This window comes from Ornithorhynchus anatinus, chromosome 14 (assembly GCF_004115215.2).
Source record: "Ornithorhynchus anatinus isolate Pmale09 chromosome 14, mOrnAna1.pri.v4, whole genome shotgun sequence".
Taxonomy (NCBI): Eukaryota; Metazoa; Chordata; class Mammalia; order Monotremata; family Ornithorhynchidae; genus Ornithorhynchus; species Ornithorhynchus anatinus.
This window is the reverse complement of record NC_041741.1, coordinates 48,501,055-48,513,786: the sequence shown is the minus strand read 5'-3', so window position 1 is coordinate 48,513,786 and position 12,732 is coordinate 48,501,055. Positions and strand designations below refer to the sequence as shown.

General features: G+C 48.5%; 1 protein-coding gene across 3 annotated transcripts in view; it reads left to right on the top strand.

The window, feature by feature from the left end:
* The window catches only part of MOV10L1 (Mov10 like RISC complex RNA helicase 1), a 43,105-nt gene that overhangs the window by 1,333 nt on the left and 29,040 nt on the right, over positions 1–12,732 (top strand). For all 3 annotated transcript variants that reach the window (XM_007661561.3, XM_007661560.3, XM_007661562.3), the window contains exons 2-8: positions 568–746; positions 3,091–3,250; positions 4,644–4,756; positions 6,862–7,052; positions 8,348–8,494; positions 9,880–10,115; positions 11,327–11,471. In XM_007661561.3, coding sequence (XP_007659751.1) covers positions 568–746; positions 3,091–3,250; positions 4,644–4,756; positions 6,862–7,052; positions 8,348–8,494; positions 9,880–10,115; positions 11,327–11,471 — 1,171 coding nt within the window. The remainder of the gene's footprint in view (positions 1–567; positions 747–3,090; positions 3,251–4,643; positions 4,757–6,861; positions 7,053–8,347; positions 8,495–9,879; positions 10,116–11,326; positions 11,472–12,732) is intronic.

Here is a 12,732-nt window from a genome sequence, read left to right as displayed (position 1 = left end):
ATAGAATCAAGGTGATGTACATCTCATTAGCAAAATAAATGTGCGCTTAGAACAGTGCCCTGCACATAGTAAGCGCTTAACAAATACCAACAGCAGCATCATTAGATCCAAGGGGAATCTGGGCTGCCAAGGAGGTGTAGGAAAGCAGCATGGTGTAGTGGAGAGCCTGCAGCCCTGGGAGTCAGAGGTCATGGGTTTTAATCCTGTCTCCATCACTTGTCAGCTGTGTGACCCTGGGCAAAGTCACTTCACTTCTCTGGGCCTCAGTTACCTCACCTGTAAAATGGGGATTGAGACTGTGAACCCCGTGTGGGACAAGGGGCAGGGTCCACCCCAGTGCTTAATAGTAAGCACTTAACAAATACCATAATAATCATTGTTATTATTTTTAAAACTTCAGCATCCCTAAAATGAGAGTTCTTGGACTTCCCCGAATGCTTAGCGTATGGTTCACCCACTACCTAAAGATGTGGCCCAGGGTCCGGGTAAGGAATTTTTCCATTTTTATTTTAATCACGTTTTAGCCCTTACTTAACAAAATTGTTTTTTCTCCCTTTCACTGTATAGATAATTTAAAAACCATTCATGGCGTAGTGACCAGATATTGCAGTGATTATGGCATGATTGATGATATGATCTACTTCACTTGGGATGTAGTGACCGGTAATGGACCACTGAATGTTGGCCAGGAAGTCACTGCCATTGTCGAAGAGGATCGAACTTCTAATGGATTAAAGGCCGTGAGGGTAAGATTTGATTTAGCTCAGAAATTAATTCTTCCGCCTCCAGCCCCAACCCATTTCAGGCATCCCTCCCTCTTTTTCCTTCCTCTGTCTCCCTGTCCCGTGGAGAATAATGAATGTTTTCCTAGCCTCCCATGGCCTGGCTTCCTCATCCCAATTCCTCCTCTCATCTTCTCCTTGGGGAGCCAGGGATCAAGAACAGCCAGGTTTAAAGATGGACCCACAGAGGTTCATCCTTATATGTGCTTCCCGAGTGACAAAACATTGTACTAAGCACTGGGGTTGATATAGATAATCAGGTGGGACACAGTTCCTGTCCCACCAGGGGCTCCCAGTCTAAAAAGTGGGGCAAGGAGATCTGAAACCATCCCTTGATGGCAAAAAATAATAATAATTGTTAAGCACTTACCGCTCCTCTAAGCACTGGGGTTGGGTACAAGCAAATCGTGTTGGACACAGTCCCTGTCCCACGTGGGGCTCACAGTCCCAATCCCCATTTTACAGATGAAGTAACTGAGACACGGGGAAGTGAAGTGACTTGCTGACAAGTGGAAGAGGCAGGATTAGAACCCATGACTTTCTAACTCCTGGGCCCATGCTCTATCTACTACGCCATGCTGCTTCTCATAAAAGAGACCTTCCTTTTCCACTCATATGGAAGAGACAGAAAATCAGGCAGCATAGGGATCATTCGTCCAGCCTATTCCCGAAGGCAGATGACAGAATTAAAAATCAATAATAATAATAATGTTGGTATTTGTTAAGCGCTTACTATGTGCCGAGCACTGTTCTAAGCGCTGGGGTAGACATAGGGGAATCAGGTTGTCCCACGTGGGGCTCACAGTCTTAATCCCCATTTTACAGATGAGGGAACTGAGGCACAGAGAAGTTAAGTGACTTGCCCACAGTCACACAGCCGACAAGTGGCAGAGCTGGGATTCGAACTCATGAGCCCTGACTCCAAAGCCCGTGCTCTTTCCACTGAGCCACGCTAAATCAAAGTTGGGGTGGTGGCCGTTTGAGCAGTGACTTCCACATGGTGAGGGGAAGAGTGCTGGATAATGATATTTAAGTGCTTACTATGTGCCAGGTACTGTACTAAGCGCTGGGGGTGGACACAAGCAAATCATGTTGGACGTAGTCTCTGTCCCATGTGGGTCTGAGAGTCTCAATCTCCACTTGACAGATGAGGTCACTGAGGCCCAGAGAAGTGAAGTGACTTGCCCGAGGTCACGCAGCAGACAGGTGGTGGAGCTGGGATTGGAACCCATGACCTTCTGACCCCCAGGCCTGTGCTCTAGCCACTGCGACATACTGCTGGGTGTTGTCCTCCTCCCTGCCCCCACCATCATATTGGCAGTTGGAACTAGGAAAAATCCACCAGGATTCTGCCCCCCCAATGTTTTGGGTTGATGAGTACTGACATCAGATTGGTGAAAAATTTTGTCTCCCCATTTTGCCCCTGCTCAGGTGTCAGTCCTCGCCCCCAGCGAACTGGACCAAAGACCGGTCAAAGGGAAGCAGGGTGGCCTGGTGGCTAGAGCACGGGTCTGGAAGTCATAAGGTCATAAATTTCAATCCCGTCTCTGCCACTTGTCTGCTCTCTGACCTTGGGTAAGTCACTTTACTTCTCTGGGCCTCAGTTCCCTCCTCTGGAAAATGGGGATTAAGAGCCTGAGCTCCATGTGGGACAGGGACTGTGTCCAACCTGATTAGCTTGTTTCTACCCCAGTGTTTAGAACAGTGCCTGGCACATAGCGTGCGCTTAACAAATACCATAGTTATTATTATGAAGGACAAGAAACAGGGAGGCTGGATTGCCCACAAACCAGTTCATTCATTGAGTTGTATTTACTGAGTGCTTACTGTGTGCAAAGCAGTGTACTAAGCACTTGGGGGAGTACAATATAACAATAAACAAACACATTCCCCCTGCCCACAACGAGCCCACAGTCTAGAACTAGTTGTTCCAGGGTTGTTTTTATTTGACTCGAGCGTTAGAGAAACCGCAAAAGGATGGCATCAGTAAATGAAACCTGTGCCTGGAAAAATGTGGTTTGAAATCACTTTATCTTTTTTTTTTTTTGTTCCGGCCATGCGTGGAGCGTTTTCTCTGGATGGTATCTTTTTTTCTGTCGAAAGCATTCCCTTTTCTGTCGCCGGGGCCAGCTCTCACCTGAGTGTAGAGCATTTGGGGTCATTTGGAACCGCCTGCATAGCTGCTGCTTTGTTCAGGTGTGCTTGGCAGACCTATTTTCCACTGCGAACCCGAGTACGTGGTGTTTCAGATTAAAGAAATGAAATGATGCGTCTCAAATTATAGGCTCTCCGCATTCTTGCCTCGTAGGTAGAGTCGGCCTCTGATAAATGGGCAGATAACAAGAAAAGTTATTTCGAACGTCCAAATTCTGTGACTAAGAGTTTGCTTGGCACTGTTACGTCTGTTTCGGAGACTGGAGGGTACATTAATCAGGCAACCCTCTTCTCCCTGGAGGATGTTTGTGAAGGTAAGGTTAACTTTCTTTGAAAGTAAAGTGAGTCTTGGCTATTTTAAAATAGCTGGTGCCTCATTTATATTGTAATGAAGTTAGAAGCGAGAAAAGCTAAAGTAAGGCACAGCTAACGAGTTGCAGACCAAACCAAGGCCCGGAGCCCTCTGTTGGCTGGGACTGGGAGTCGGAGCAGTTCCGGCAGTATTTAATACATCGTGTCTGGGGCGGGAACCGTTAGAGGAGAGATTTTAAAGTCACTCTCTCATAATCTGATGTATTCGTCTTTTAGGCGCTTCTGGTTAATGGTGGCTAGTCAGCTTTGCGCCCTTATCGGGGTAACGGGCACACCCTGAGGGCCACGGAAATCCTGACCGTGTGATTGAAACCTGAACCTAGCGTTGCGAACTCTCTGAACAATGGGCACTTAGGCTTTTTCGAAGAGAGCCAGCAAACGGTGACTCTCCCCCGCCTTCACAACCTTACTGAAGGCCATTCTCCTCCAAGAAGCCTTCCCTGACTAAGCCCTCCTTTCCTCCTCTCCCACACCCCTCTTTGTCGCCTTGGCTTGCTCCCTTTATTCATCCTCACAGCACTAATGTCCATATCTGTCATTTATTTATATTAATGTCTGTCTCCCCCTCTAGACTGTAAGCTTGTTGAGGGCAGGGAATGTGTCTGTTTATCGTATCGTACTCTCCCCGATGCTTAATATAGTGCTTTGCACACAGTAAGCGCTCAATAAATATGATGACCAACTGACATTGTGAGCTCAAAACCTTGTTCCTCAGCCCCCTCCCTTCCACGTCACCTCGACTAGCTCCCTTTGCTCTCTCCCCCCCTCCGCCCCACAGCACTTATGTATATATGTTTATATCTATAATTCTATTTATTTATATTGATGCCTGTTTGCTCGTTTTGATATCTGTCTCCCCCCCCCGACAGTAAGCCCATTGTGGGCAAGGATTGTCTCTGTTGCTGAATTGTACTTTCCAAGCGCTTAGTACAGTGCTCTGCAGCATATGATTGAATGAATAAGTGAATGATGATAAATTCCATCTCGAACCGAGAGTGGGATCATCACAGATTGAAATTTCATGTAAACCGATGTTACCTGCACATCATCTGCTGGGGTTTGGATAAAAATAACCCTGTTATGTTACTCGTTAATGCTCAAGAGAGCCAAGGATAGATTGGGCATCCATTTGGACATTTCTGTCCAATAACCAGAATCAGGGAACGTTGGCTCTCTCCTCTTTCAGTTGTCCTAATGACCAGGCGTATTTACATCTCTCTATAGATCACCTTGTCAAAATTTCCCAAAGGCTGCCAGGTATAATGGAATTACCCTGTAAGTCACAAATTCTATGTATTGTAAATACAAATTGTCTTCTGTTTGTCACCTTTTCAGGTTTCCAGCCTTATAAAGGTGACTGGGTGGAGGCGGACTATTTCATTAATCCGGCGACATGGAGCAGTGAGGCGGTCTCTGTGAAGCCACTGAGATACAAAAGGATAGACATGGTAGGCTTTCTTTCTTTCAGTAAATATGTGTTTTGTTTTTTTAATGGTGTGTGTCAAGTGTTTGCAATGTGCTAGGCACTGTACCGAGCCCTGAGGTAGATAATAATAATGATGGTGATATTCGTTAAGTGCTGCTTATATGCCAAGCTCCGTTCTAAGCGCCGGCACATAGAAGATACAAGGTAATCATGCCAAACCCAGACCGTGTCCTACAGGGGACGCATACTCTTAGTCCCCATTTTACAGATGAGGTGACTGAGGCCCAGAGGAGTGTAGTGACTTGCCCAAGGTCTCATGGCAGATAAATGGCAGATCCAGGATTAGAACCCAAGTCTTTCTGACTCCCTGGCCCATACTCTATCCACTAGGTTATGCTGCTTCTCAGTGGCTTGCTGTGTAACCCTGGGGAAGTCACTTCAGTTCTCTGGGCCTCAGTTTCATGAACTGTAAAATGGGGATTCAAAACCTGTTCTCCCTCCTAAGCCCCACACGGGGCAGGGACTGGGTCCGATCTGATTACTTGTATCTACCCAAGCACTTAGAACAGGGCTTGACACATAGAAAGTGCTTAACAAATACCTAAAAATAAAAAGGGGTGGGGGGAAGCTTACAATCTACAAAAGAAGACAGACATTAAAACACTGCCTAGTAGATAGAACATGGGCCAGGGAATCAGAAGGTTATAGGTTCTGATTCCCTGCTCTGGGGCCTTGTGCATGTCACTTCACTTCTCTGTGCCTCAGTTATCTGTAAAATGGGGATCGAGACCATGAGTCCCATTTGGGACAGGGACTGTGTCCAAACCAATTTGCTTGTATTCAGCCCACCACTTAGTACAGAGACTGGCACATAATAAGCACTTAACAGTACTAGTTATCATTATTAAAGTAAATGACATAGTAGAGAAGAATAGACCACTGTCCTATCTGTTCTCCAGTCAAGGAACTGCCATCTTGACTCTGACCTTTGGCTTTTCAAGCACTTCTCAGTTCTTTGACTCTTTAGGTTGACTTATGAGAAGCCAGTTCTGCTCAGTTGGGAGGCAGTCACTCAGTCAGTTGTATTTATTGAGCTCTTACTGTGTGCAGAGCACTGTTCAAAGCACTTAGGAGAGAAAAGTATAACAGGCAGACCCATTCCCTGCCCACAATGAGCTTAGAGTCTAGAGGGGAAGACAGATATGTACCGAAACGCTGTGGGGCTGGGAAGGGGGATGCAGAAGTGAGTGGGAGAAGAGGAAAAGGAGGGCTTAGTCAGGGAACTCCTCTTGGAGGAGATGTGCCTTCGATAAGGCTTTGAAGTGGGGAAGAATCACCGTCTCCCACCCCTTCTGCAGAGCAGTTCTGCTGGGAGGGACCTGTGGGGGAGAATGGAGGAGAGGAGGGGGCCCCAGGAGCTACCGTCTGGTGAGTCGGGATGAGGCAGAAGCCATCAGGGAGGATGGAACGGATGCTTTGAAAGACACACCGGATAGCCCAATGCAGGAGTTGGGGAAAGGACACCCCAGAGAGACCCTCCTCGCTTGGGGAACACCCAGAAGATGGGGCGGCTCTTCTCCGGGAGAGGCTCAGAGAGGACCGGGATAACAAAGGGTAAGTTCAGCTACAGAGCCAGGCCCTTCAAAAACAGATCAGTTCGGCGAAAGGCAGTGTGTAGCGTGCACGCCGTGTGGAACGGAATATCGCCCTGGCCGGCTTTTCCACGCGGATAAGGTGTCATCGCCCCGAGCACTGTATTCACACCTGAGGGAGGAAGTTGGAAATTTAAGAAAGTGACCTCAGTCTCTTTGAGGTACATCCAGCTTACTCATTTCTTTTGGCAGTCTAGAGAAGAATGAAGCTTTTACTTTAGGAACTCTTTCAACATGGCGAGATTGATAATTCCGTTTAAAAGGCAGTTCTTAAATGGTCAGAATCGGGGGGAGATTTTCGGACAAAACCGGGGAGTGGAAACCAGGCTCGGTTTCCTGGGTGGGGTTGAAAAAACCCACGGACACACTCTGCAGGGAATTAAGATGCCGAGGCCACGGTAACGTACCCCCGTTGCGCTCGGTTTGGGTATAAAGGCTCTGATGGGATGTGTTTTTTTCCACCTAACAACCACAGGTGTGCGTAACCAGTGTGTGTGGACGAAGTGGGGTGGTCGACGATAGCATCTTTTTCACACTGGACTCACTGAGGCTGCCAGATGGATACAGACCTCGCCGATCTGATCTGGTCAACGTGGTCGTCGTTGAGAGTAATCAGTCGTGCTACATTTGGAGAGCACTGTGTATGACCCCAGCAGAAAACAAAGGGTAATGAGCCATTAACATGCACCTTCCAGCAGCAACCTCTCTAAGACAAGGTTAAAAAAAATTATTTTAACCCTAAATAGTCCTTCTCAGACAGTGGAGTGTGGTTAGTTGTCAGACGAGTTCTTTTTTTTTTTTAATGGTAGTTAAGTGCTTACTATATTCCAGGCACCGTGCTAAGTGCCGGGGTAGATATAAACCTAAAAGTTTGGACACGGTCCATGTCCCGCACGGGGCTCACATGCACTTAATTTCTGTGTGCCTCAATTCCCTTATCTGTAAAATGGGGATTCAGTTCCCTTTCTCCCTCCTCCTTACAATGAGCGCCACGATGACCCCGTATCTATCCCGGGATTTAGAACAGGACTTGGCATTCATTTATTCAGTCGTATTTATTGAGCACTTACTGTGTGTAGAGCACTTACCAAGTGTTTGGCACATAATAAGTGCCTAAAAAATCCCACTGTTAGTAGTAGTAATAATCCCCATTATACAAGGAGCTTGTTTTGGGGGACTATCACCTCCATCGGCCACCCAGCCTCTTAGGCTAGTTCGATAATAATGTTGGTATTTATTAAGCGCTTACTATGTGCAGAGCACTGTTCTAAACGCTGGGGTAGATACAGGGTCATCAGGTTGTCCCACGCGAGGCTCACAGTCTTAATCCCCATTTTACACATGAGGTCACTGAGGCACAGAGAAGTGAAGTGATTGCCCACAGTCACCCAGATGACAAGTGGCAGAGCGGGGATTCGAACCCATGACCTCTGACTCCCAAGCCCGGGCTCTTTCCTCTGAGCCACACGATGACGATGGTATTTGTTAAGCGCTACGGTGTGCCGAGCACTGTCCCGAGCGCTGGAGTTAGATACAAGCTGATCAGGTTGGACCCAATCCGTGTCCCACATGGGGTTCCCATTCTTAAGCCCCATTTTACAGAAGCAGTAACTAAGCCACAGAGAAATGAAGCAACCTACTCAAGGTCACACAGCAGGCAAGTGGCAGAGCCAGAATTAGATCGCAGGTCCTTCTGACTCCCAGGACCGGGCTCTATCCACCAGACCGTGCCACTTCTCTCGTTTGGGCTAGCTTAAAGGGATTCATCCGGTTTCGCTCGGGGTTTTCAAACCACGTCACCCAGAACGGGAGCCGTGCACTATTGCGTTGGGACTGTATACGCACGGGGGGTAGAAGGAAGTGGGCGGAGAACCCTCCAGATAATGCCTGGCAGGGATGGTGAAGCGTGTGATTGATTCATCGGGATGAATGAGTTACCCGTGTCGTCACTCTGTCCCCAGACAGCCGACGGCCGGCCGTGACTTGGGCGTAGATGAATCATTCGAAGCTCTTCTTCTGAGCAACAAAGGAGGACTGGAAGTGTCAAAGATGACAAATTTCGGAACGCTCAAACAAGGGGAGAGTAAAAATATAGTCGTCTGGATAGAGTAAGTTTTCTCTTTCTAGCTCGGTCGATCAGTGGTGTTTCTTGAGCACTCACCGTGTGCAGAGCACTGGACTGGGCACTTGGACGAGGATAGTACAATAAGAAACCCTCGCTTGGTCAGACGGGTGAGGCGTCTGACTCTTGGGTTGTTTTTTTTTTTTTAATGCCTCCCTCCCTGCGTCATCTCGGATTATCTTCCTCTCATCCCCCTTCTGCTTTTCCCCCGCTATCAGCTCCTTCCCGTATTCCATTGCCCTTGTAGCAATAACCCGTTTTATTTAGGCACTTACATTAATAATAATAATAATGATGGTATTTGTGAAGCGCTTACTATGTGCCAAAAGCGCTGGAGTGGATACAAGCAAATTGGGTTGGACACAGTCCCTCCCCCCGTGGGTCTCAATTCCCCATTTCACAGTTGAGGGGATTGAGGCCCAGCGAAGTTAAGTGACTTGCCCCAGGCCACACAGCAGACAAGTGGCAGAGCCGGGATTAGAACCCACAACCTCTGACTCTTAAGCCCGTGCTCTTTCCGCTGAGGCACGCCGAAGGTAAAGTTGGGGTCGGCTCCCCCAGTTTTAATGGGGGGGGCAGGACCGGCAGCTGTAGTTAGCCCGAGATGGTCCCCGAGCGCTGAACATGGAGCCGAGATGGCTGCTCCCTCCTTTCTCTCTCTCTCTCTTTCTCCCCCACTAGCAGGTCAAGGCGGGAGCCATCAGAGAGGCTTTATAGACCCCCCCCCCCAGGGCTGGTTCGCTCAGCTACCGCACCCCTTTCCTCTCCTCCCCGCCCCCCTCCAGTCACGGGCCGAGCTGCTCCAGCCCCAGCTCGCCTGAACCTTCCTGGGCTGGACACCCTAGCCCCCTTCGACGCAGCTAGTTCAGTAGGCCCCTTCCTTGCTTTTCCCACCCTCTCCCTTACCCCTTTTTCTTCCCCTCGGTCCCCCTCTTCTCTGTCTCCCGCCGTCTTCTCTTTTGCTCTCCACTGTACCACCGGGGATCCCTCTAATCTTTCACACCCCGGGCCTCCCAAAGCCTTAATCCAGCCTAGACGATGCTCCATATGCTTCTGGGAGAGGCTTTGGATCCCAAGGGAGTGAGAGAAGGTGTGGGTGTGTGTATGGTGGGGAATCTTGTGAGTCCCCAGTCCCTTCACCTCTCCCATGAATGTCAAGTGCTTAGTACAGTGCTCTGCACACATTAAATGCTCAATAAATACCATTGAATGAATGAATGAATGTCCTGTATCCTCTGCCTGTGGGCGTGTACATCCCGAACGATTACAAGTCCACCAAAACTCACAGTGTGTTTAAATTTGATTTTTAATGTCAAGGCCTGGGTCTTCAGTCACCTCACTTTTTTAAAATTATTTTTTCTTTTTTTTAAGGAATAAGGGACAGGCACTGCAATACTTATTCTGCTGCAGACTGGCTGGCTGGGAAAAAACAAAACAGTTTCACCTTAAAGTGCCGGATAAAAATCAGATTTCTTCAGTAGCACCTTCGGGTCCTCCCAAAGGGAGGTTTTCCAAGGGGACCATGAATTCAGCCAGCATCTTCGGGGGAGATGCCACCTACCCAGCATTAGGCTGCAATACTGTAAACTCGGCCGGATTCCTCACAGGTACATTCCAGGTGGTCACGGTTTAGGGGTGGTATTGACTAAGAAAGGACCGTCACTCCTGGAAGACCCCAAAAAAGTTGGTGCCTGTCACAGACTGCGGCGGAGTGTGTGTGTGTTCGGGGGGCGGGGGGATGCGTGTGTTTGTGCGTCAGGGTGTCCGCAAAGATCGGTGTGTTACCTATAGCCTGCTGGCTTCGACAGAGTCCAAAACACCTCGCTAAGTTCAGGGTTGGGGATGAGGTGGGAAAAAGTGAAATGGCCTGCTTCTTCCTCCACTATTCTTGGAGAGTAAACCGGGCACATTTTGGTTGGCCCTGAGGGACTATAAAAGTCCCAGTAGTCCTCAAAGATATCATGCTTAATTCAATGGCATTTATTGAGCGCTTACTATGTGCAGAGCACTGAACTAAGCGCCTGATGCATCTCCATGCGAGTTAGTGAACACAGGCCTCAGTACTAAGGGGAGTCCTGTACAGTAGAAGTAAGACCCGGCCCCATCCTGGAACCGATAAGCTAAGAGAGGATACAGATTATGCTCAAACAGCAGGAGTGGGAGGAAGAAGAAAGCTCCAACTTACTGTGTTCGGAGCACTGTACCGGCGCTTGGGAGAGTACAGTGCAGTTGACAGGACCAGACCTGCCCCCAAGGAGCTGACAGTCTAGCGGAGGCTTCAAGAATTTTCGGCAGGGGAAACTGCAGAGTATGGGGCTGTACCTTCCCAAGCGCTTAATACTCTGCACGCAGAAAGCGCTCAGTAAATGCAGTTGAATGAATGGACGTAAGTGCTGTGGGGCTGGTGGTGGGGTGAGTACTCAGATGCTTAGGCGGCACGGATCCAAACGCATGGGAAGGGAGGGAGAATAGAAAGGGGAGATGAGAGGTTAGGGAAGGCTTCCTGGAGGTGGTGTGATTTTTAATAGGAGGTTGAAGGTGGGGAGAGCGATGGTCTGACGGTGAGAGGATTTATGATCCAGGCACAGTGAGTAGGTCAGTCCTCTCGCCGACACCAAGCACAGCCGTACCCTGGAAAAAGTGGGGAGCGCTGCCAGACCCCAGGCCATGTCACCACCCCCAAAACATCAGGCTTTTGGCAAGTCAGACAGGCAGTAGTCGCCGAGGTAGTCTTTTGCACCATCGGGATTTCGGTAGTCCCGGACCCAACTTGGTGCAGGATCTGCGTCAGCTCATAGAAGTAATCGCCCCTCACCAGTCACCCATCGCGGACCGAAATGCGGAGGGATCGACGCAAGGGAAGACCGGCAAATGAAGGACCAGGTCGTCGAGGCCGCCCCAAGTGGGCCGGTCCCCATTCCTCCGGGGAAGAAGACCTTCGTTCTCCTCGGATGCAACGCCAAGTAAGGCCGCCTTTGGCTTCCGTCTGTCCTCTTCTGCTCCTGCTTGAAGTCCGACTCGAATCAGTCGCTTACAGAGCACGAGCAAGAGAAAGCGGGCCTCTTGGTCTTGAAAATGTTGTCATTCAAAGAGGCTACATTGGCCACGAATTATTAATAATAATAATAATAATGATGGTATTTGTGAAGCGTTCACTATGTGCCAAACACCGTTCTAAGCACTGGGGTAGATACAAGGTAATCAGGTCGCCCCACGTGGGGCTCACAGTGTACATCCCCGTTTTAAAGATGAGGTAACTGAGGCACAGAGAAGCAAAGTGACTTGCCCAAAGTCACACAGCTGGCAAGTGGCGGAGCCGGGATTAGAACCCACGACTTCTGACTCCCCAGCCTGTGCTCTTTTCACTAAGCCAGCCTGCTTCTCAACTAAATTAACCCACTTAGTCCAAACACTCTGGAAATGTATCATTTCTACCCTAGCAAGAATCGGACCACTCTTGGAGATAGTCCGTAAGAGTACTCACCAAATTGACTATTCATTCAAAGATTTTTCAGAGGGCTGCCAGCCGGACTCTGTGTTATCCATAGCCCGCTGATGAAAGATAGCTTTCCTGCCAGATTTGAAAAAGAATGAGTTCTCTGTTATCACCCTAGGTGGGATGTTCTCATGTGTTCCATCTTTGACTGTCCAACCTTGTAATTAGCTCAGTCGGAAAAATTCAAAATCTGAACTGGCCAACCTTTTAGTAGCCAAAGTTAGAGCTCACTCAAGCCACCGATCGATCGACGGTGTTATCGAGTGCTTATACTGGGTGCAGAGCATTGTTCTAAGCGCTTAGTCCTCAAAGCCTAGAGTTGGGATTTGGGGGGTTCCTGACCTCAGTCAGATGAAGCGATCATCACAGTAGTCCTCTTCAGAGACTTTCTTAAAAGGGCTGGTTAAATAGTGAAATGAGCATTTGCACAGTCATTTCCTTTGGAACACTGTTTCCCTCCCTCTCCCGCCCCCATCCCCCCCCCAAAAAAAATTCTTATAACCCCCAGATATACTTGCATACAATTCTGTTTTGGTTGGATCGATATCAAAATTGCATTTAATTAAATACCCTAGTGTCTTGTTCATAAGAGTTCAAGGAAAAATTTTGCAATGGAAAATCATTTAATTACCCAAACATTTTTACCTTCAGCCTTTAAAAAGTCTCCAATCATGTCAAACAATGCCCTGAACTGGAAACGCTGATCCTAAGGTGTTAGTTACTCTGGT